This window comes from Dysidea avara, chromosome 7 (assembly GCF_963678975.1).
Source record: "Dysidea avara chromosome 7, odDysAvar1.4, whole genome shotgun sequence".
NCBI classification, from domain to species: Eukaryota; Metazoa; Porifera; class Demospongiae; order Dictyoceratida; family Dysideidae; genus Dysidea; species Dysidea avara.
Genome location: NC_089278.1, coordinates 6,965,416 through 6,986,641, shown reverse-complemented (window position 1 = coordinate 6,986,641; position 21,226 = coordinate 6,965,416). Strand labels below are relative to the sequence as shown.

General features: G+C 39.1%; 6 protein-coding genes across 10 annotated transcripts in view; 3 read left to right on the top strand and 3 right to left on the bottom strand.

Annotated features, from left to right (window-relative positions):
• LOC136262470 (activating signal cointegrator 1-like) overlaps nt 1-1,036 on the bottom strand; it is a 10,401-nt gene extending 9,365 nt beyond the window's left edge. For 2 of the 3 annotated variants that reach the window (XM_066056748.1, XM_066056750.1), the window contains exons 1-4: nt 937-1,036; nt 479-586; nt 153-429; nt 55-100 (exon numbers count right to left, since the gene is read on the bottom strand). In XM_066056748.1, coding sequence (XP_065912820.1) covers nt 55-100; nt 153-429; nt 479-552 — 397 coding nt within the window. In that variant the 5' untranslated portion in view covers nt 553-586; nt 937-1,036. The remainder of the gene's footprint in view (nt 1-54; nt 101-152; nt 430-478; nt 587-936) is intronic. The other variant, XM_066056749.1, reaches the window with a different exon arrangement.
• Nucleotides 1,010-2,554, top strand: LOC136262491 (tropomyosin-like). Its single transcript, XM_066056786.1, has 9 exons — nt 1,010-1,238; nt 1,294-1,427; nt 1,561-1,606; nt 1,665-1,736; nt 1,789-1,859; nt 1,914-1,989; nt 2,040-2,102; nt 2,197-2,266; nt 2,314-2,554. Exons 1-9 carry the CDS (start codon nt 1,125-1,127, stop codon nt 2,400-2,402), a joined length of 735 nt encoding a protein of 244 aa, XP_065912858.1. The 5' UTR covers nt 1,010-1,124; the 3' UTR covers nt 2,403-2,554.
• Nucleotides 2,507-13,975, bottom strand: LOC136262450 (treslin-like). Of its 3 annotated transcripts, none has more exons than XM_066056725.1 (19): nt 13,063-13,975; nt 12,667-13,015; nt 12,299-12,615; nt 12,038-12,254; nt 11,877-11,988; nt 7,783-7,891; nt 7,627-7,728; nt 7,507-7,575; nt 7,352-7,458; nt 7,229-7,304; nt 3,973-4,055; nt 3,737-3,922; nt 3,594-3,684; nt 3,503-3,546; nt 3,392-3,429; nt 3,184-3,279; nt 3,035-3,140; nt 2,908-2,990; nt 2,507-2,858 (listed from the first exon to the last, which is right to left on the bottom strand). In XM_066056725.1, the coding sequence occupies exons 1-19, from the start codon at nt 13,747-13,749 to the stop codon at nt 2,623-2,625; spliced, it is 3,108 nt and encodes a 1,035-aa protein (XP_065912797.1). In that variant the 5' UTR covers nt 13,750-13,975; the 3' UTR covers nt 2,507-2,622. The 3 variants fall into 3 exon arrangements, with proteins under 3 accessions (XP_065912797.1, XP_065912796.1, XP_065912798.1); XM_066056724.1 differs by having other exon boundaries at nt 3,594-3,687; nt 13,063-13,974; XM_066056726.1 differs by having other exon boundaries at nt 3,196-3,279; nt 3,594-3,687; nt 13,063-13,973.
• On the top strand, nt 13,746-18,330 carry LOC136262451 (uncharacterized). The gene is made up of 6 exons (XM_066056727.1): nt 13,746-13,851; nt 13,913-14,059; nt 14,538-14,645; nt 15,037-15,255; nt 15,363-15,476; nt 15,730-18,330. The coding sequence occupies exons 1-6, from the start codon at nt 13,843-13,845 to the stop codon at nt 18,151-18,153; spliced, it is 3,021 nt and encodes a 1,006-aa protein (XP_065912799.1). The 5' UTR covers nt 13,746-13,842; the 3' UTR covers nt 18,154-18,330.
• On the bottom strand, nt 18,151-21,226 carry LOC136262477 (tRNA (adenine(37)-N6)-methyltransferase-like). Its single transcript, XM_066056768.1, has 3 exons — nt 21,075-21,226; nt 19,100-19,560; nt 18,151-19,043 (listed from the first exon to the last, which is right to left on the bottom strand). Exons 2-3 carry the CDS (start codon nt 19,549-19,551, stop codon nt 18,293-18,295), a joined length of 1,203 nt encoding a protein of 400 aa, XP_065912840.1. The 5' UTR covers nt 19,552-19,560; nt 21,075-21,226; the 3' UTR covers nt 18,151-18,292.
• Nucleotides 20,147-21,103, top strand: LOC136262496 (ras-related protein Rap-2a-like). Its single transcript, XM_066056792.1, has one exon. It carries the CDS (start codon nt 20,359-20,361, stop codon nt 20,971-20,973), a length of 615 nt encoding a protein of 204 aa, XP_065912864.1. The 5' UTR covers nt 20,147-20,358; the 3' UTR covers nt 20,974-21,103.

Below are 21,226 nucleotides of genomic sequence, written 5' to 3'. Positions count from 1 at the left end.
CCTGTGGCTTACCTACAATACTAGATAACCAATTATCACCAATATGCTACCCACCTGTTGCCTGATTCTTCCCTGATGACGTCACATCACTGACCATTACCTAACACATGTGATAACATGAATTGGTCATGAATGATTAAAATAACTGTTACATTTCTCTTCTCTGCCTGCGGTTGCCGTGGAGCACTTCCTTCCTGTTTCTTGTGCTTTCCAGAAGGCTTTTTAGTAGCATTCATCAGTATCATTTCATCATCGCTAGGCCTGTGATAAACCTCCATTAATGGGTCAACATTGAACGACACATTGGACTGTGGTTTCCACTTTTGCAATAGTGTGTCGATGAACTGCTTTGCAGCTGTGTCCTCCTTTCCTAATAACTCTAGTAAGTAGTCTTCCACCATTGCATGGCTTTCCATTGAGAAAATATAACTAAGAAACTTAAATAAACTGAGCTGACCTCAACAAAGGGAACACTCACTCTATAGTGTCCATTTCAATTTGTGTTTGCAGGAGCTTAGAGAGTTCCGTCTGACACCATTCTTTGACGGCCATGTTGCTCACAAATTGTTTTCACCAAACGTAGATTCTGCAGCAACCACAACCATGCAACAGCTTGTAAGTCATGTACTCAAACAAGTCTTTGATACCCTCCCTAACCTAATGTTACAGCTCATTGGAGCACCCTCACTAGCATACACATTACTAAGTCAACAGAGCATGAATACTTAATGACATATTTGTAAACATAAAAGTTGACTACAAGCCACAAACTTAAACATTCGTTATGCTACAGTCCACATCGAATGTGTCCTGGGCATATCTATGATCCTACACACCCACTCCTCAACACCACGCTTTCGCTGGGGCCTCTCAAATATTTTTTAAATGAGAAAAACATTGCCTGCAAAGATAAAAGGTAAGATATACAATACTTACCTACTTGTTCACTGGTGCAGTATTTTAATCCAAATAATGCACACCTAACTAAAGAAATGTACGGAGATATCCGGATAAATTTGTTTGCGTGATCTCGATTCACCGCAGGAGTATTTATTCAAGCCGCAAACCTCTTGGTGGCCATTCTATCATCGCTTTTCGTGAATATTTCTTAACGAACTACTACAATGGATCAAGTCAAGAAGAAGTTTGCTCAACTTAAACTTGAATTAGACGAAGCTAGAGAGGAAGTAGACAGTCTTAAGGCAGATAAAAAGGAGTCAGATGACAAGGCAGACGCGGTAAGGGATAGTTAATGCGTTGAAGGTTTGCACAACGAAGGTGTCGTTATATTAGGCCGAGCTAGAAGTACAATCACTAAATAGAAAGTTAAAACTAGCGGAGGAAGACTTGGATAAAGCTGAGGACAGTTTGGCAGATGCTAACAGCCGATTGAAAGAAACTGAAACGGAGATCGACGAGTTAAGAAGGTCAGTTGCGCATTGTTGGTTTCCTGTGGCCATTTGTCGTGCCAATATTAAAAAACCATTAACCGCATACTACGTACATTTTAGGTGGTATCTTAGGTATGTATTGACATTTATTTTGAATTGTTGACTGTAGGACTGTGGCAAAACTGGAATCCTCAGAAACGTCAAGCCATGACAAGGTATGTTACATACCATAGTAGACTATAATATCTTTATACACATTTGCATTATGTATAGAAAGAGCATTACATGGGCAAATCAAAGGAGCTTGAAGAACGTTGTAGCGAGTTAGAGACACGATGTGATGAGGTGCAATAAAATTAGCAAATATACCTTGTCATCATTAAAAAATTTTTTTTAGTTATCGAGGAAAAATAAAATATTAGAAGGCGACTTAGAACAAACGGAAGATGCCCTTGATGAAAAGAACCAGTAAGGCTTTGAATATTTGAACGGTACAGAAACAATTCCAACTTGCTACTGTAGAAAAATAGCTGAACTTGAAGACGAGCTAAAGAACAAGAGTGAAGATTTGGTACATTTGGAGAGGACAAGAGACAAGGTGTTACTTTGTATTTGTTACAAAGTAGTTACATGTTTATTCCCCTTCAGAGTGCAAATGTTGAAGACACTCTTACTGAGAGGTTGCATGATACTGAGGAAAGATACAAGGAGGTATGTAACAGTGGTCAGGAACCTACAGATTCAAATTTCTCTAGAAGAAATAAATCTTATCATTTTACCATCTCATCTTGTCTTACTTTCACAGGCTGAAGTAAGAGCAGAAGATGCTGAACGAAAAATAACACAATTGAATACGACAATTACTACATTGGAGAGTAAGTGTTAACACTTTAGTGCTAATTAATGATTATTGGACTGTTAGATGACCTTGAGATTGCTGAACAGAAATACGAAGAGGCAAAGAAGGAACTCGAAGCAACTGTGGCAGAGCTGACTGACTTGGGGGTGTAATAACAAAGTTGCTAGTGGAACTGTAAAGTTGTAGATAGCCACAATAACTCTATATTTTGTTGCTACTCTTAGTAGTGTATATTATTGCTTTATTAACAAGTCTCTCTGTATAGGATTTCTCAATTATATCAATTTTCATTTTTTTCTTCCAAGTATGCCCAAATATGGTGTTGTTCAAGAACCATGACATAAGGAATGTAAAGCTGTGTCTGAAGTGTAATTAGTGTAGTTTGTCTATGATGTTCAGGAAATTAAGTTGGGCTTCCTTAGGAGGTGTACTGAGTGCAAACGCTGCCATTGAATCAGTTTGTATGTCCAACAAACTTGATGTAGCAATGTCATGCTCGCCAGTCAAGTATAGTGACATTAATGCATCATTGCCTTCATCTTCCTCGCCACTGGAAGATCCGATTACTCCTTGGCTACTGTTGTTTTGTAACAAACCACTTGTACTCCCTGCAAAGAGGTATAGCTATTAAAGGTATTGTATTACAGCACCTCTTACCAGGAATGTGCGGTATGGGTAACCTGAAGGGAGATTCTTTAATACTATCAATTTCTGGATGACATTCTGTGCCCAATTTGGATCTGTGGTTTAGGCAGTAAAGGAAGATGACTATTGGTTATGTTACCTTGCTCTTTGTAACTTAAACTGTTGATAGTTCGGTACTTGCTTCTTCAGAGGTGTTTCTTGTACACAAAAGTTATTGTTTAGCTTTACACCACGATGAGAAGGACCTAGATACATAACTGTGGTGAGAAGACATCTCAACATGCCCACCTTGAAGATCACCTATAATGCTTCCTGGCTGTGAACTAGTAACATTTGCTACACTCTTGCTGCGAGTGAACAAACTACGACGAACATTTTTCTCTCCTAAGGGAGTGAAAATGAAAAATCTGTGGTGTAAACAGAAACAGAATCCTTTAAAGTTTTGGTTTAGTCTGTGTGGATGTGTATATATACATTTTATGTTAATTGCAGATACCTTTGTTTGTCCTACGTGCTGGCGGTGGTGATGATGCCCTACAACACATTACACACACGGGGGAATCACTCGGTAAATTGATATCCTTAAAAAGTCAGCAATGTCTGTTACCTGTTCGTCAAAGCAACAGATCTCGAGCTGCATTGTTTGACATCCTACAAGGGCACATTACAAATGACACTCTAACACTCAATTAACATACCTTTTTGGATTTCTTAGAATCCTTTACTACAGCTATTTGCCTCTTAGCAACAGGAAAGCCATGAAAACTTTTGTATCTCTTGAGCTTGCGACTGCTATAAAACAGACACGTAGTCGGAATACAAGAAGCTAATGTTAAATAACCTTGAACTATCTTCGGCAGCTGCGGCAGTAGTAACTAGGGGCCTCTTTTTGACAGCACAGAAGGGACTTTCCCCATCACTGGTGGCATGTGAGGTGTCAAGGGTGGGGCTGGCTATTTCTGCAGGTAATGGCAACATCAACTCTTCGTACAACAGCCGAATCACTTCAGAACAGGAATCAAGGTAGCTAGTATGGAAATTACATGGTATACTGCACACAATTAAAGGCATCATTACTTGGTCAATAAAACATCAGTCAGGTAGTGACCAAGGAACTGAGGATCTGCCACTAGTGAAATTCCTCGTAGCAACAACACCAGCTAAAATAAATGAAAACAAAGGCAATGACCCATAAAATCCCAAATATTTATCCTCTAGTATGAGCAAAACTATGAATCCACAAAATTTAAAACCACAAAAGTTAAATCCATGTTGGCACCAATAGCAGAAAATTGCTAGAACAAGTGTCTGCAATAGATATTCTACCACAGGTACTCCTTTTCCCTATATATATAGGTGTATTGGACAAGGTGTTTGGCAGCAAAAATTTCTTCTGCTAGTTTCTTGATGAAGTGTTTGATAACACAATGGGATCATAGTACATACACATGATAAAATCATCACATGACGTAAATATTAACATGATAGCCAGATGTAAATTTAGTACAAATTAGGAGTCTGACTATTATATCAGTATAGCCAGAATATTACATGTGCAGAGTATTGTGTTAACATGAGAGATAGCCAACAAAATATGTGGAGTTCAAATGTGGCACTTATGTGTCGTTGACATGATGAACATCACTTGGTTGTGGACAACCAATCTGGAACCCAGTGACGGATCTAGAAGGGTTTCGGTAGTTTCGACAGAAACCCCCTTTCAGAATTTCACTTTTGAAAGTGATGCTGGCTGAGTAAGCCATTCTTCTGTTGTATAGCTCTTTATCATAACAATAACATTTAACTTACAGAATGTCTTCTTTTTCATCTCTGAGGCTAACTAGATCAAATGCACTGTTCACTCGATAATTATTTTTCAGGTGCTTGTTTCTGCGTGAGTTGAAAACGAAAGAGAAGAGACCCTGATGAGAACTTAAAGCAAGGAAAAACCATTTATAAAAGAGCAAGAGCAAGTAAGGACATCTAAATGGTAGCACAATAGTGTAGTATACATATAGCTATACTAAATGCAATATGGCTTTATGGAGAAATACAATACACCTCCCAGAAACCCCCTTTCAAAAATCCTAGATCCGCCACTGGAACCTATGTATCTTCAAAGAATGGAGTTTTTTTCATTTTTAAAAGGGCCACATGACTGGCAATGCTTGTTATACAGGTACGCATTGCCAAGTAGTTAACAAAATGGTTTATAAACCACTTCAGCCATAGCTAAGTATGTCTAACAAATGCCAACAAACGAAAAATTCACATTGCAGAGTTGGTATATCACATTGCATTGCATTCACATTGCAGAGTTGGTCACTCAATCAAGTCTAGCCTCTTTGACCATGTGACATAACAGTTGGGGATCCTTGATCATCTGTTGGTAATTAGGTACTGATTATGTAACATGCACAGCTATGGGAAAAATTAAACCTACTGTAATCTGATCTCAACATAAGCTGTGTTTATCACATTCACATGTATGACTGCTTATCACAATTAGTTCAAAATTCTTATGCCTATTGTGGCAAAATATTCATGAAGTTTGTGAATGGATCTGCTTATCACATAACTTCTGATCAGAGACAGGCAGCCAAACTTTTCTTTAAATGTTTACTTCCTCTACCAGGCTATATTTGGTACAAATAAAAAGCCACCATCTTGGCCGTCCATACCCACTAGAGTTGGGGCAGGACTATATACATAGCAAGTACCATACCTTGGGACATAATTTTTTTTGTTATGATTTCAATTGCAAATATCCCAAGCTCCTTGTAAAAACACTTTTTGCTTCAAACCCCCCCCCCCCCCCTCCCAATCAAACCCCTCAATTAACTTTATGCCACCTATCATATAATAAATGATACATACCTACAGTATAACAAAATATTCTACATAACCTAAACCCCATTCCAATAAGAAAGCAATTCGGGTAGTTGGAAAAGGCAGATACGGATAATTTTAGAATACACTTAAATTTATAAGTCATGTTTCGTACCTAATGTTGTTATAACAACAGCATTCGCTTCCAGACCCAGGCATCGATCTTTTCATAGCGCTTATCCATTTATAAGCGCATGCGCGAAGGATAAACTAGCACTCTAAAGACCATTATAGTGCTGTACATGTGCTCTAGAAATCTAATTCAGTGTCATAGAGATTAAGCTGGTATGTCCCAACCTAATCTCGTAGGCCAGATCCTTGAAACCCTCAACACTTGGTATAAGTGCCTGTGCCTTATACTAAAAGGCATAAGATTGTGGACAGTGTTGGGAGTAATGCGTTATATAATATTATTACTTTTGTGGTAACTAAGTAATATAACGAAATACGCTATAAAAACAGGTAATTTAACTCAAGTTACTTTACTTAGAAATGTAACGCGTTACCTAAGTAATATAGTTACTGTAACAAATCTAATATTACATAATATTACTACAAATAATGAAGTTACTAATCTCGTTAGTAATCCTCTGAGTAACGCTTAGCCACAACGAAGTAATGAAGCCTACTGAATGAAGCTTATTCACCAGCTTCTTACTTATAACCAAGAATTTGCACAATGTCCAAACAACGCAATCATGTCACGTGATAAGGTGGTAGTTTCACACGTGACAGCCTAAGGCTGTGGACACAAAGTAATATAATATGTAATATTATTATAGTTACTTTATTTTATGTAACTGCAACTAAATAGTTCAGTTGCAAGTAATATGTAATATGTAACTAGTTACTTTTAAAAAGTAACTTGCCCAACACTGATTGTGGATTTGGCCTGCTAAGCTAAGTTGTATGGGGCATACAAGCATATCTCTACAATTATATAACTCTGTATTAAACTTTAGAGCATGTGTACAACACTATATGGTCTTTGGCATTCTGTGGAGTGCTGGTCTAGTCCTTCGCACGTGCACTTATAAATGGATAAGTGCAATGACAAGATTGATGCCTGGGTCTGGAAGCGAAGACTGCTCCAAAAACAACGTTAGGTATGAAAATAACTTATAAAAATGTAAAAGTGCTTTTTGAAAAAGTCTGTGTCCACGTCTGATCGTATCCGCCTTTTCCAACTACCCAAGCAATTCAACCTCCCCCCACCCCCACACAGTGTTCACCTCAAGTAAACACTATCTTTCACCCCAAATTGACAAAGTCCCACCTGAGCCTTTCCTGTTATGTAGTTGTCATTTGCCTCCCCAGTTAACTATGAGTCCCCCATTAATACAGCTGGGTAGACTGGGCATACTATGAACCTGGGGCCATTTGATTACTAAGCCATGACTGCTGCTATCTCAGAGAATACAAAAACAACAGTAAATCACACTACCTGTTCAGCCACACCAACATGATCTCTTTGAGCTCTTTTGTATACCTCCAAGTAGAGTAGTACCTGTAGCTGATACCTGCATGGCCGTTGTTATGACATCACATGATAACAACACAGACTGACTCATTTATTTTTCTCTTTTCAGCATCATTGCCTGGTGTCATTGTTTCATGCTTCACTCTCAGTGCAGCATGCTTTAGGAGAATTTCTTGTTCAAGAAACTCTAACAACTAAGTTGAGTGTATGTTAATGTGTTGTTTATGTGAGTGTTAACATGCCTTGTCCATTGACAGTGAGTCTTCCAGCTTGTTAATGGCTCCAGTAATTGACACAAACAGTTCATCCTCCTGTATCAACACCACTAGTCAACCGCTATCAACACAAATGTCTCCCCTCACAGTTTGGCCAGACTCTATACACCGTTGGTAGGTTGACCTGAACTGACTAATAGCCACCCCTTGGCTCACATCCTCTGATACTGTCATCTCAGTAGCAGTAATCTGGAGCGGAGCACATATTAATCTAAAAGAACATATATTAGGGTGATCCCTTGCCTGGTCATCATCTTGTGCCAGCGTGTTGCTGTGATGTGTGTCAAGTAGTGATTCTTGAAATACACTCAAGCTGTTGCCATGGTTACTGCTCTCTTCCAGTTTAGCCAACCTACATAACCATTGTAAAATAAGCAGTGGAAACAGGTGGGGACTATTTTACCGGTCAATGCTTGTCACAAAAGACCAAGATACTTTAATAGAACAGTCTCTATAGAACAGTTTATTACTACATCTCTTAATCCTTCAAATTCTGAAATCCAGTAATTAGGCTTAACTTGTATGCTAAAAATCAAATTCTAGAATAATGTGTAGTACAGACAGTGTCATCCTTCTGTGTTCTACAGCAATTGTACATGAAATGAAAGCACTACAATAATATATAGGCTATAGGATACTTTTGGCATGAAGTAAGGAATTGTAGATGTCTGTTCGCCTATTTTATGCCACTCCTCATCATGCATGTGACCTTGTACACTACTAGACTTAGCAGCATGTGAAATGGTTGTTAGTTCAGTGCCACACCACAATTGAAGGAATAGAGATACAAAACAATGAGGAAATGGTAGATAATAATATATTGAGCATTTGTTACCCTATATGGAGGATGCTTTTACCAGATACAATGATGATTGGTAGAGTTTTTCTAGCCTTTATGGTTATGTGGTTTATACAGAGGTATGAGCAAAACCTCCAAACAGTGCTCCCTTAGTTATCCGACCCCGTTGGGACCAATACTTGTTCAGATAATCAAAGTTTGGATAATCAAAGCCCATTCATGCTCAAATACTCTAATAGAATATACATATTAGACAAAATACTCTAATAGAGCAGTCTATTCTACTGAACATTCGGATAACAAAGTGTTCGGATAATTGAGGTTTGGATAATCAAGGGAGCACCGTATCAGCTAACATTTACAATTTTTGGGAGTTTCAAGGGTGAAAGAACTACTTAATTTATCTGTGTAACAATACAGTGAAAATAAGTTGAGCTTCTAGACTTAAGGGCATGATCCTAGACCACAGGTAGTGGAGCAGGTCAGAGTGAGGGGGACAACTTTGGTCATAAAACTTAAACAGTGTAGTAAGCTTAGTAGGCTTTGAACACCTGCCACAAGGTAGGTATTTTAGTTACTACAACAGTGTAGCAGAAATGTTCATAACTCTAGGATGGCCAACTCTACAAGAAAGAAGATGTATTAGCAGGTATATTCAACTGCACAAAATTGCACACAGAATTACAATCCTTCTTTCTTCCAACACGATATCCAACCAGGCAATTACACCAACATCATTTATCATTCCAGTAAGCTCCACTATAAATGTACCAAAAATTTTTCCCCTACTACCGTATGAGAATGGAACGATCTATCAAATGATATAATTGAAGAAATATCTACTGAGATGTTTGCCAACAGCCTATCTTGTAACAATAGACAAATTTCATAATAATGAAAAAGTCAACCGTTGCCCCTAGCAACCTAAATTTTATGTTATTTGTAGGTGTCAATGTCTTAAGTCACTTCTCCAAGTTTTAAAAGGATAGCATATATAAGTCATGAGATATGACATTTTGAAGTTGCAATTTTCCCATACATTGTCAATGAGAGGGGCAACAGTTGCCCCTTCTCGGTAATCACACAAATCGTGGGATTTAAAGGATGCCATATCTTATGACCTATATATGCTATCCATTTAAAACTTGGAGAAATTATTGATGACATTCACACCTACAAATTAAGTAAAATTGAGATATGTGTACTTTTGAATTTTTGGTTTTTGCATACATTGAAATACCTGATTTTTGTGATTGCCCAGAAGTAGCCCACTTACATAGATATGTATGGGAAAATCACAAATTTCAAAATGTCATATCTTTTGACATATATATGCTATCCTTTCAAAATTTTGAGAAGTTACTTCAGACATTATCACCTAAAAATAATGGGAAATTCAGGTTGCTAGGGGCAACAGTTATTATTATACGCTCCATTGCATGCACAATACTTTGAAACCTGCTAACAGAAAAACCTTAAGTATTGCAAATGTCACTTTTCATCACTGATTTGCTAGCAGGCTAACAGTCTGCAGTGGCAGCAGTATGATCACCTAAGCTAACACGAAGTCAATCACTCCATTTATTTTGTAAGTGTGGGTCTTTGGAATTCAATGATGGGAGGTAGAGTTAAATGTCGTTGCTACGTTTGAAGTCCAGAGATGAAATGGAAAATTCTGTTTAGCACGCATCTGTTTTCTAAAGTGTTCTAAGCCTCTTTTGTCTTCTACTAAACTATAGGAGGACTATCTATATCAAGGACCTAAGTGGGTAAACTTCCTTGTAGAATGGTTATTTTTGCGATAACTGTAATGTGGATATTGACATTGTGCTTTATAGTCTCATGCCCAGACCACTTTATTTCTTTTGTGTGGTGGTGGAGAAAAAAGGGTCTGGTGGATCTCCAATAGTATTTTTGTGCTGAGAACATTGATTAGTCGTGAAGGCCTGTTGTCGAAGTGAGAATGGGAAATACGACATGTGTGCCCTTGGATGCAGAATTTAAAGTCTTGTCAAGCTAACATGTGCCACTTTCCCATTCTCACTTCATTAACAGGCCTTTGCTATTCATCACCACTAACCAACCGACAATCCCCAAAAGTTGTAGATCCAGCAGCATAATGTACTATTGGAGATCTACCAGGCCCCTTTTTTCTCTGTCCCCACACAAAAGAAAAAAAAAAAAAAAGCAGTCTGGACGTGAGACTAATCATGCCTAATCATGTATTTTGGTGCCATAAGAAACAACTTGTGACAACTCTTCACCATCATAATCAACTCAGGCTGTGTCTTAAAACTGTTTTATACACCTGTTCATCACACTGCTGTGATACCATAGGTGCCGACAACTTGTCAATTTCCTTGTAGGCATTATGAGCAAGAAAGTAGCAATATAGGTGCGGGCTTCGATTTCTTCAGCTCTTCAACAAAAACATGTTCAGTCTTCTGCTCTTATTTTAACATTGTGTGATGATTTTGAAACAACAAATCCCACAATGACTCCACCTATATATATAACCACACCCCTAAATTGGTTAGAGACCACACCCTCGTGAGGCAAAGCTGAGATTTAAAAAAATCTCAGCTTTGCCTCACGTGCTAAGTCTCTAACCTACATTTGTAGAAACTTTAATTATGTTTGTATATATTTACTTGGGTCTCCTATCAGCCGAGCTGTTTTGACCCAGTATTCAATCATAAGTTATAAAACCTGCATTCTCTAGGGGTCTGGGGATATACCCCAGGAGAGTTTTAGTTCTGAAATAATATTTTGGACCCTTTTCACTGTAGTGTTATATGAAATGTAAATGTGACTGCTCTATTAGAGTATTTGATACTTTGACCAATAAAAGTGGGGGCCCCTCCCCCATTTCACTGCTTAAGTCTCCATACCTCCAGAATGGCACCCATGTATGTCCTTTACACTGAAACTACACAATACTATGTATATGCAATTTTTTAGGTATGTAATTTTTTGTGGATTGACTAATTTCACAGTTTTATTTTTGTGGATCACTGTTTTCACTCAGTTATTTAGCATAGTTAATGAAAAATTTGCAGACAGCTAAGCAACTGCAAAATTCCTGAAAATTTGTATGTATATGGTATTTATTGAAAGTCATCTCTCCTGAGTTGGAAGTACAGTGATCCCTTGATTATCTGACCTTCGATTATCCGAACAATAGAAATGACTGTTCTATTAGAGTATTTAAGGTGTGTATTCTATTGGAGCTGAGCAGGGTTCTGCATATAAATGAATGGGCTTCGATCATTCAAACTTTTTGATTATTTGAACACGTCTTGGTAGGATGATCGAGGGAGAACTGTAGTACTAAATAAAGTCTAAGTTTCACTGTAAAGTCATACTTGAGGAGCAAAATCTTTCATTATTTTAACTTAATTCACAAAATCACTTACCCACAAAAAACAGCATTGTTTGCTTGCTATGGTTATAATCAAAACTTTTTTTTGCAAATGACTTGTAACACTTCACACGTGCAGCAGTGACAGAAATATGATAGCATGCACACACTACTTACTGGTGAAGTTTAGCAAAGAACTCGCTACTAATACAATTAGCAGCAGGAAGATGGAGAGAACCAGGATGAAATGACTGCACCTGAAACACCTGCTGTGATTCTTCTGACACTTCTACCAACAATAAGCACCATGATGTGTGTTATATTAGAGTTCATCTTACCAGATGAAGTGGCAAACAACCTGTCCAGGTTAACACACAACCCAGCTTCTAAAGGTGCACGACTTTCAGTTGAATCACTGTCAGTGATACAGTTTAATTTACTAGTCTCTAATGTTTGAATGGTTGAAATATGTTCTGATTTGATGAAAGTGAGGGAAGATACAAATGCGGTAACTGGTTGGAATAAGGCTAAGTCATGGCTATTAATCTTTACCACCTAGTATCAGTATATCAAGACAGTGTATAAATATCAGCTCTTACCACTGCACAGTTGTTTGCTGCAAGCCACAAGCTGATGTTCTGCAAAGATTTTAAGCCACGCCCACCATGCTCAATGCTGAAACAAGTGTATGCTCTACTGGGGTGTAGCCAAGAGAGGCATACATCAGTGATCCTTATCACTCCAATCATTACTCCTTCAACTGGTACCTCACCAGCAGTGTGCTCAGCGAGTGTAGTACAACCATCTTGAGAGGTACTGCCATTATCCTTGTCTAGGATGTATAGGTCATTAAGGTTAGACATTGAACTATCTCGCAACATTGGATACACTTCCAACACGCAGAGAAGTTTCCCACCTACATAGTGACAAATACTCTTGTAAACGTTACAATATTACAGTCATTTACTTTCTTCTAACAAGTTTAATACATTTTGTTCCTTGTGGTAAGATCCTGTATCATCCTTATGACACATTAGTGTAGATAATGAGGTGATTACTGGATACGTGAGGGTACACGATGTAGCCTTGTCCTGGATGCCGGTCCCAGAATGGTCATGTGAGCCTGTAGAAAGGGACTTCCCCTGGTTTAGTGTACTTGAACCTTGTGAATGTGATGATGCATCTGTGTGATCATGTGAGGCTGTGTCGCACAGTAAGCGTTGACAAACAGGATTAACAAATTGTGAAATATCAAACACCTTCCCATGTAGACTTGTAGTGATGATTTCAGACAGCAACAAACATCCCATCGTGTCCTACAATAACATTAACTGTACAATTGTTACTAAATAAGGTCACTAACTTTACTCTCAGATTGTTTAGTACAACCAGTGCAGTTAATAAAATTAATCTTGATATTTTTCTTTGCTACCAAGGACAATAGAGCTTCAGGAAACTGCTTTTGTTTAACAACATCCAAACTCAGACTGTCTTTGCTATGGTCGAGGCCGCAAAATGTTTCCAACTCTGTTTTACTAGTAGGACAATCACTAAACACAAATATTACATTTAACTGCTCCTTTTCACATTTCTTTTTCATCTTCCGTCTATTACAAGGTCTAATAGGAGAGACAATGGATGGAGCATCCCAAGGGAACTCATGTACTGCTGTCCCTAGAGCCTCATATTGTAAACACGCACCAGTCTGTACCTGACTGACAGGTTTGCCAGCACTGGCATTTAGTTTAGCATTTATATCACGTGAGTAGGTCTCTAAATGATCACAGCATAGTTCCAAAAAGTTGCTAGTCTTCACTCTAATAGACCAGTCAGTTTGCTGAGAGTCATAGAACATATAATTCCACTTCAGCTTCTCCTTATACTTAACTTGAGGGAACCTTGACAAACACACGAGTATCCTTGTGGAAGCCAAAGTGATAGCCTTTCTCTTGCTCTGCTTATCACAGACCATGCTTCTTCCCATGGCGACATCGATCAGAAACACAATTCGCACCCTCTGAGTATCACTGCCTAACCTTATATCACTCATGGTTACTGCTCAAGCTCTTTTTCGCGCACTGGTTTACGCGCGTAATTTCACGTGTGTTTACTGTATTTTATTTAAAGTGCACGTCCGGGACGAATGTCTAAGGTAGCTCTATTGATATCATATTTCTATACACCTTGTGTGTTAATAAGTATTGTGTTCGCAGAACGACGGACCAGCGGCTTCTTCGTTTCTCGAGCCAAGCAAGAGGGGTTGGCTAACGAAACATGGCGGCAGTGGCCTCAAGAGCAGCTGGAAGAAGAGATGGTTCGTGTTAGACCATCACTACTTATTCTATTACGAGTCAGGAAAAGTGAGACGCTTCTTACCTTGTGTAATGCTCATGTTAGGCGATCAGCCACGATACAATTGATCGACAATAAATGTTTGTCGCTTTTTTTTTCCTATTGTGTGGGGGTGGGATTTATCCCCACTCCCACACATAGTGGAAAAATGTAGTTTAGGTATGAGACTAGGGGTCCGACACTTCTGAAATCATGTACAAAGTTTGCCGATTTCCACTGTGATTTCTGATTCCAAGTTAATGTCTGCTGGATTTCACTGACACAAATAGGAAATTCTTTATAATTTATTTACAAAGAAACACAGAAGTTACAGGCTTGATTTCTGATTCTACCACAGAAACGTACAAGATTTTTTTGAAGTGTTGACCCCTCAATATGTAGTGGATGTATGTATATTGTGTCAGTATCATAAGAGTTTATATAATTGGAATCATTTTTTTCATAGTGAAATTTACTTGAATAGAATATTGTGTTTTTTACATGAAGGATAAACATCCAAAGGGGATAATATGTCTTCCTGACTACAAGGACTGTCGTAGGGCAGACAAGTCAGAATGTGCAAAGAAATATTCCCTAGCTCTCATACCTGACCTGGTAAGATATAGTATACGTACATGCATGCCTATACACATGCACACACAGTTGGAACATGCATAATAACACAAGACCACTGAGTCCTGACACTTGATAATGCTGTACATAGTGTACAATACAATACATGCTAACACCAATCTTGCACATACACCCATACAAATATGTGCACTCACATATCTAGTACCAGAAACAAGACGCAGGAAATATTGGTTGCTCATTTTTCACCTTGCAGCACTTTGGGCTCTAGTTAGAAAGATGGAACATTTTTATTATGAGGATTTTGTTGTTGGGGTAGTATACTAGTATACTTAGAAATGGCCATCTATTATATTTAGCTACATGGACATACACACACACACTCTGAGTCAAATTTTCCCTGTGTTCACAACAGGATATGGTTGAACCAGGCACCACTCCCAGAACATATTACATTTATGGGGACTCGGATGATGAGTGTGATGGTTGGATAGAAGCTATCTTAGACGAAATGCGACCTACTGTCGGTATCAGGAAGCACCAGGATAGGTCAAAGAGCCTTCCTCAGACTACCGGTACCAATACCAAGGCAGTCAGTAAGTCTTTGAAAGTGAAAAACAAAGACCTCGATGTGGTAAGTTATGTTGTAGTTACCCTATCCAACATTATTCCTGTGCTGTATAACAAATAATTTACAACAGTCAGTATGTGTATGAACTGTGTCAACTTGTGTTGGTGTAGGTGACAAGTGCTGCAAGTGAAGGACCTCAACTAGTCCACTTGACCAAAGGAAGAGCGGCTGGCCCAGCCAGGAAGAGACCACCAAGGAGATACAAGCCGATGGATGAGGATGATGTAGGTGTACTTAGAAGTCGTATGTATACATGATGTATAAGGTAGAAATTGTATGTTACACTGTATGGAATAGAAGTCATATAGCTGACTATTGGGCTGGATGACTGTGGGTACAAATAAAACTTGAGATAATTTTTGTTATTGTTACATTTGGCTTTGTTGTATTGAAGTCAGGGAAGTTTTAATTTGATTTATCCCAGTATGAATGTCAAGCATCATGTGTGCTTTTTGAGGATTTATGATTTTCCCATAGGATGTGGGAACATCAGATGAACACAAAGAAGATAGTACTAAAAAGGATTCTGGCTCTGACACTACGAAAGTAGACAGTGGTTCTTCCTCACCACAAAGAAGTGTAAAGAAGCCTGTCCTACCACCATCCATGTCCAAACCAAATTTAGATGTACTGGCTGGAACTAACCAGCAGCATCCTTCATCAAATACCAAGTCTCCTCCAGCCCCCCCTCCCAAACCCTCCAAGGAAGCTGATTCCAGTGAGGCAAAGAAGACAACCAATTCTTTGAAGGATGCAACTAATGAACCAGTGACTGAAGTGGAAAAGGTAGGGAGTTTGAAGGAAACAACAACAGAATCTGTACCTTTGGTACCTGAAGTGAAGAAAACATCTTTGAAAGAAAAATCAGGTGAACCTATTATTGAAACTAACCAGCAGCATCCTTCATCAAATACCAAGTCTCCTCCAGCCCCCCCTCCCAAACCCTCCAATGAAGCTGATTCCAAGGAAGCTGATTCCAGTGAGGCAAAGAAGACAACCAATTCTTTGAAGGATGCAACTAATGAACCAGTGACTGAAGTGGAAAAGGTAGGGAGTTTGAAGGAAACAACAACAGAATCTGTACCTTTGGTACCTGAAGTGAAGAAAACATCTTTGAAAGAAAAATCAGATGAACCTATTATTGAAAGAAACAAGACAACCAATCCTTCAATGAATGAGGCAGCAAAGGAATCGTTAGATGAGACGAAGAAAGAATCTTTGAAGGAAGTGGCCAAGGAACCTGTAGATCTCTCTGATGGCGATATTCCTATACCAATAACCCAACCAACTGCACTCATTGGTAACCCACCTATCACCAGACCCAAGCCACCTATGAAGCATCCCAAACCGAAAGTCAGTGTTCCAATTGTTGAAGGAAAAGCTGTCACACCTGAAATACCCCGCAAGAACATAGAGACTAAAGAAACAGCCGCTGTAGAAAAAACAGCTCCTAAAAATGTTGTTAAAAAGATTCCTGAGGCAGCTGCTGAGAATGCTACACAGAAGGCATCTACAGATCTTGAGAAGATTGCAGGGAAAATTTCTGAGGAAGATAAAAGTGTTACTGCTGAGAAGACAAATGAAAAAAATACAACTAAAGAAAGTGATGATGATGATGATGTTGTTCCACTAGCAGCTGCATCTACCACTACTAAAGATGTGAGCACTGAAAAATCTTCTGCTCCCAAGCCTAAACCTAAACCACCAAAGACAGCTGAAAAAGATTTTGCAAAAGGAAATGATGTTGTTGAAGGTGCTCCACAAACACCTTCTACTGCTGCTAATGATGGGAGTACGGAAAAGTCTGTTGTTCCCAAGCCAAAGCCCAAACCAAGGTCGTCAACAAAGACACAACTTGATATACCCAAGGATGAGGAAGGAGTTGTTGAGGACAAGGAAGAGCAAGATATCCCAGTTGTTGTCTCATATACTCCAGACAGTGACAGTGTAAAAGAAAGAGATAGCTCCGGTAGTCCTAATGGAAATGGGATTGATAAACCAACTACAAACGTGGAGGACACCAAAGATAATGATGTACCTTCACCCAAAGTGATCACTGACGAAAAAGTTGCTGAAAAGGTGAATAAGAGTGAGATATCAAAGGATGATGAACAAAACAACGTTGTCACATCTAATGGAGATATGGCAGCAGAAGTTGGTATTGTTGATGACAGTGAAGATGGTCTCTATTCAGTGGTAACCTTAAATAGAAGAAGTGAGGAGAGGGAAGAAAGCCCTACTGTAGAATCTACCATTCAGCGAAAACCAACTAGAACTCACCATTATGACTCAGTTCCACTGTCCCCTAGACCATCACCATCTCCTGACCTTGAGCCAGAATACGATGTGATCAGTGATGTCAGGATCAGTAAAGAACCACTGTCCGCCAAAGAGTCAAACTATGACAACTGGAAGTTGAAGAAACTCCCACCAAAGCAATCCAGCTCAGCAGGAGACGATGGCTCTTATGCTGTCATCGACCATGTACCAGCGGTAAGCGTCAATATTCCCAATGATGCGACGTCTTCAGAAACACAGCATGTGTCAGTCACCTCTCCGGTGCCACTAAGTATTGCTGCTTCAACAATTCCACAGTATGCTCAAGTCTGCAAGAGTGCTAAAAAGAAGAAAAGCATAAGCCCTGATGGTGGACCACAAGCAGAGGAACACCATTTTGACTTGATATTTGAGCAACTAGGATCTTCCGTACCAGATCACTTGAACCAAGCAAAGGAAATTCTACGTTTGGCACAGGTGGTACGGCAAGAGGCAGAGCAAATGAAGAAAGAGGCAGCTGAGGACAGAGAAATTGCCAGAAAAGAAAGAATAGAAGTTGAAACATTGAAGAAGAATGCCACAGAAATATTGAAACAGGCCAAAGAGAAAGCTGCAGCATCGTAACTGTTATTTTTACCTTTTTTTAAATATAAAATTTTCACACAAAGTGATATAACATGTACACAAGTTTCTGTAATGTAACCATGTGATGTACTGTTACAATTAGTTTACACTACAGGTGTGTCGTGAAAACATACTTATACTATTTAAAATGTTTTGGTACTATTGAAATAACCGTGACTGTGTCCCCTTTGAAGCTACAAGTGATGTTAAGATTGTCAATGCTCATCTTGTACACATCAGAAGTGCACTTGTTCCGGCGATACACAGATCTGGGGTCCTCCTGTAGTATTCGTGTGATTGACTGCCTGACAACATCCAAGGATGGTAAGGTGGTTACTTGCCATGTACTTGAATGTGAGGTTACATCATTTGTGTACTTAAACATTGTCAATTGTTGTTGTGCTTCTTGAGAGAATTCAACTTGTAGAGTTGCAACTGGAGGATTGTTAAGCCATCCAGCTGTTCTAACAGGTTCTGTACTTGGTAATAGATCAACACCAGATATATTACTATCTCTTTTAATTAATTCACCAGTGGCATCACTTTTCAGTGATACAGAAGCCTCCAGTTGTATGCTGTCAATGGCTGCACTACATGGTTTGTCACTGGCTTCTGTGGTTACAAATGACGCCACATTGATTATTGGCTTATCATATTCAGGAATGTATGGCTTGATGTCTAATATAGGAGTACCATCCACCAGGTCAATGCCAGATACACACAGGATGTTCCTTTGAATACCAGTCAGCCTAGCCAAAGTGAGACCAATAGGATTAGGCCGGTGTGGTGTCCTACAGGCAAACACTCCAACCCGCTTGCCATCCAACCTTGGTGGGCGTACTTTAGCCTTGCTGCTGTCGTTATCATTTTTATGAAATACGAAGATAATCCTAAAATGAATAATATGTGGGATACTGAATAGACACTCAATTAGCACTGTGCTCACCAAATGTGGGAGTACTCTGATAGCCCATTCAGTGAGTGGTCAGGATTATTGTACACTTCAATTGTGATAACTCCCCTAGCTTCAGGACAGATGGAAGGTTGGCGAGGTGTACCATTCTTCTCTTTGAAGCATGTCTCTATGTGTCCTATAGCTAACTTGTTAAGTTGACCTATCCTAGATTCAGCTGGCCTGCTAGTAACAACACCACAACATTTGTCAGAATTGTGTCTGGATGCCTCTGAACAATTAACAACATCTGAGATTTCCATGTTGGGGCTACATAGGCTTAGCTTGATTTTGTTAATCTCATTTTTAAACATGTGTTTCATGGCATTCATCTGCTGCCTCAGTTTTGACAGCTCCCTCCTAGCTGATGCAACACTGTTCTCTAAAGTAGCCAGCCTTTCCTCTGCTGCCATTCCTTTTCCTTCTACCTGGACACTGTCTTCCATAAATACTCCCTAATTATAAGAAAGAAAATACATAATCACATCAAGAATCATATTAGACAGGTGGTTAGCAATTAACTATTAGCAAATGAATACATTTACTTCTGTGCAACACAGTACACCCAGGCACCTCCTCACAAATTAAATTTCATCACATAATGACATTCATAGACTAACAGCATAGAACGGCACATATGCAATGAATACAATATTACATATTTGTCCTTTATTATTATTATCAAGTCTTAAGGCAGAGCCTGTATGAGGTGCTTGTCACTCTTCATTCATACTCTGACATTTGTGAACCCCATACTAGTAGTGAGCAGAACACCATCATGAATGTCACCACAGTACAATCTACAAATATATGTGCTGGGACACACATAACTTTTGGTGGCAATATATTTCAAGACCTCATCCTAGGGGCTACTATGTGGCCAATGAATATATTCTGCTGTTGCTTACATATGGGTCTGCAAAAAAAAGTTTGTCAAAACAGTACCACCTCTGTGGTATACCAGATGATTGACAAGCGTTACCACAACTTATCAAGCCAAACCTATGTTGGATAGAAGCCCCACATGTGCAACACTACAATAACTCATTACACACTTTTAAGCCATACTGATAAAGGATGCTTCGAATAGCTCTTGTTAACATTGTGTGACCAGCTATACATAAACTCGTTAGTTACTAAACATTCCAGTAGACTGACTTGTGCTAAGAGGAGCTATCATCAGATAAAAGAGTTGTGTGAGTTATCAGCTTGAATTACAGCTAGCTACGACTTGTTTAGTGGAGCTATTAAATATGATGAGACCAGAGTATAAAGTTACCCTGCTGGGTGCAGGAGGCGTGGGGAAAAGCGCCATAACTCTTAGAATTGTATCAGGAACATTTACTCCAACTTACAACCCAACCATTGAAGACTACTACAGACACGAAGCTAGCATTTCTAATGTCGGACCATGTGTCGTAGAAATTTTGGATACAGCAGGGACAGAACAGTTCGCGTCAATGCGACAGCTCTACATTTCTAACAGCCAGTCATTTGCTATCATATACTCGATTGACAGCCAAGAATCTTTTGAGGAAGCAAAGCAGATATACACGGACATTGTAGAAATCAAACCAGCGAATGAACTGGCCATCGTATTAGTAGGAAACAAGTGCGATATGTCAAACGACAAGAGAGAAGTGTCAACCAGCGAAGGAGCTCAAGCCGCTAAAAATATGTCCAATTGTCACTTCATAGAAACATCAGCTAAAGAAAACACGAACGTGACTCAGCTGTTCGAGAAATTGGTTTGTCTGGCGCGTGACAACGTCCAATCTAGCAGTCGATCGAAGCATCCTTCAAATGGAAAGGGCAAAAAGAAAAAAGATGGATCCAGACCGCGTAAATCAGGCTGCACTATTTTGTAATTTCTTATAGTCACTTTTTGTACTGCTGACAGTCAATGCTTAGGGAACAATCCCTTTTACTAATGCATGTAGCTATGTACAATGACCACTGCACATCTTACCACACTATCGATGACTCAACTTCACACGACCACGATGCTTAATGGATCACGTGATCACAACTTCTAGTAAGGTACGCCTTTTGTCACTAGCTCAGACATGTGGTCCATGCAGATGACTGCACACATTCCTTAAAGAGTAGCTATAGTTTCAA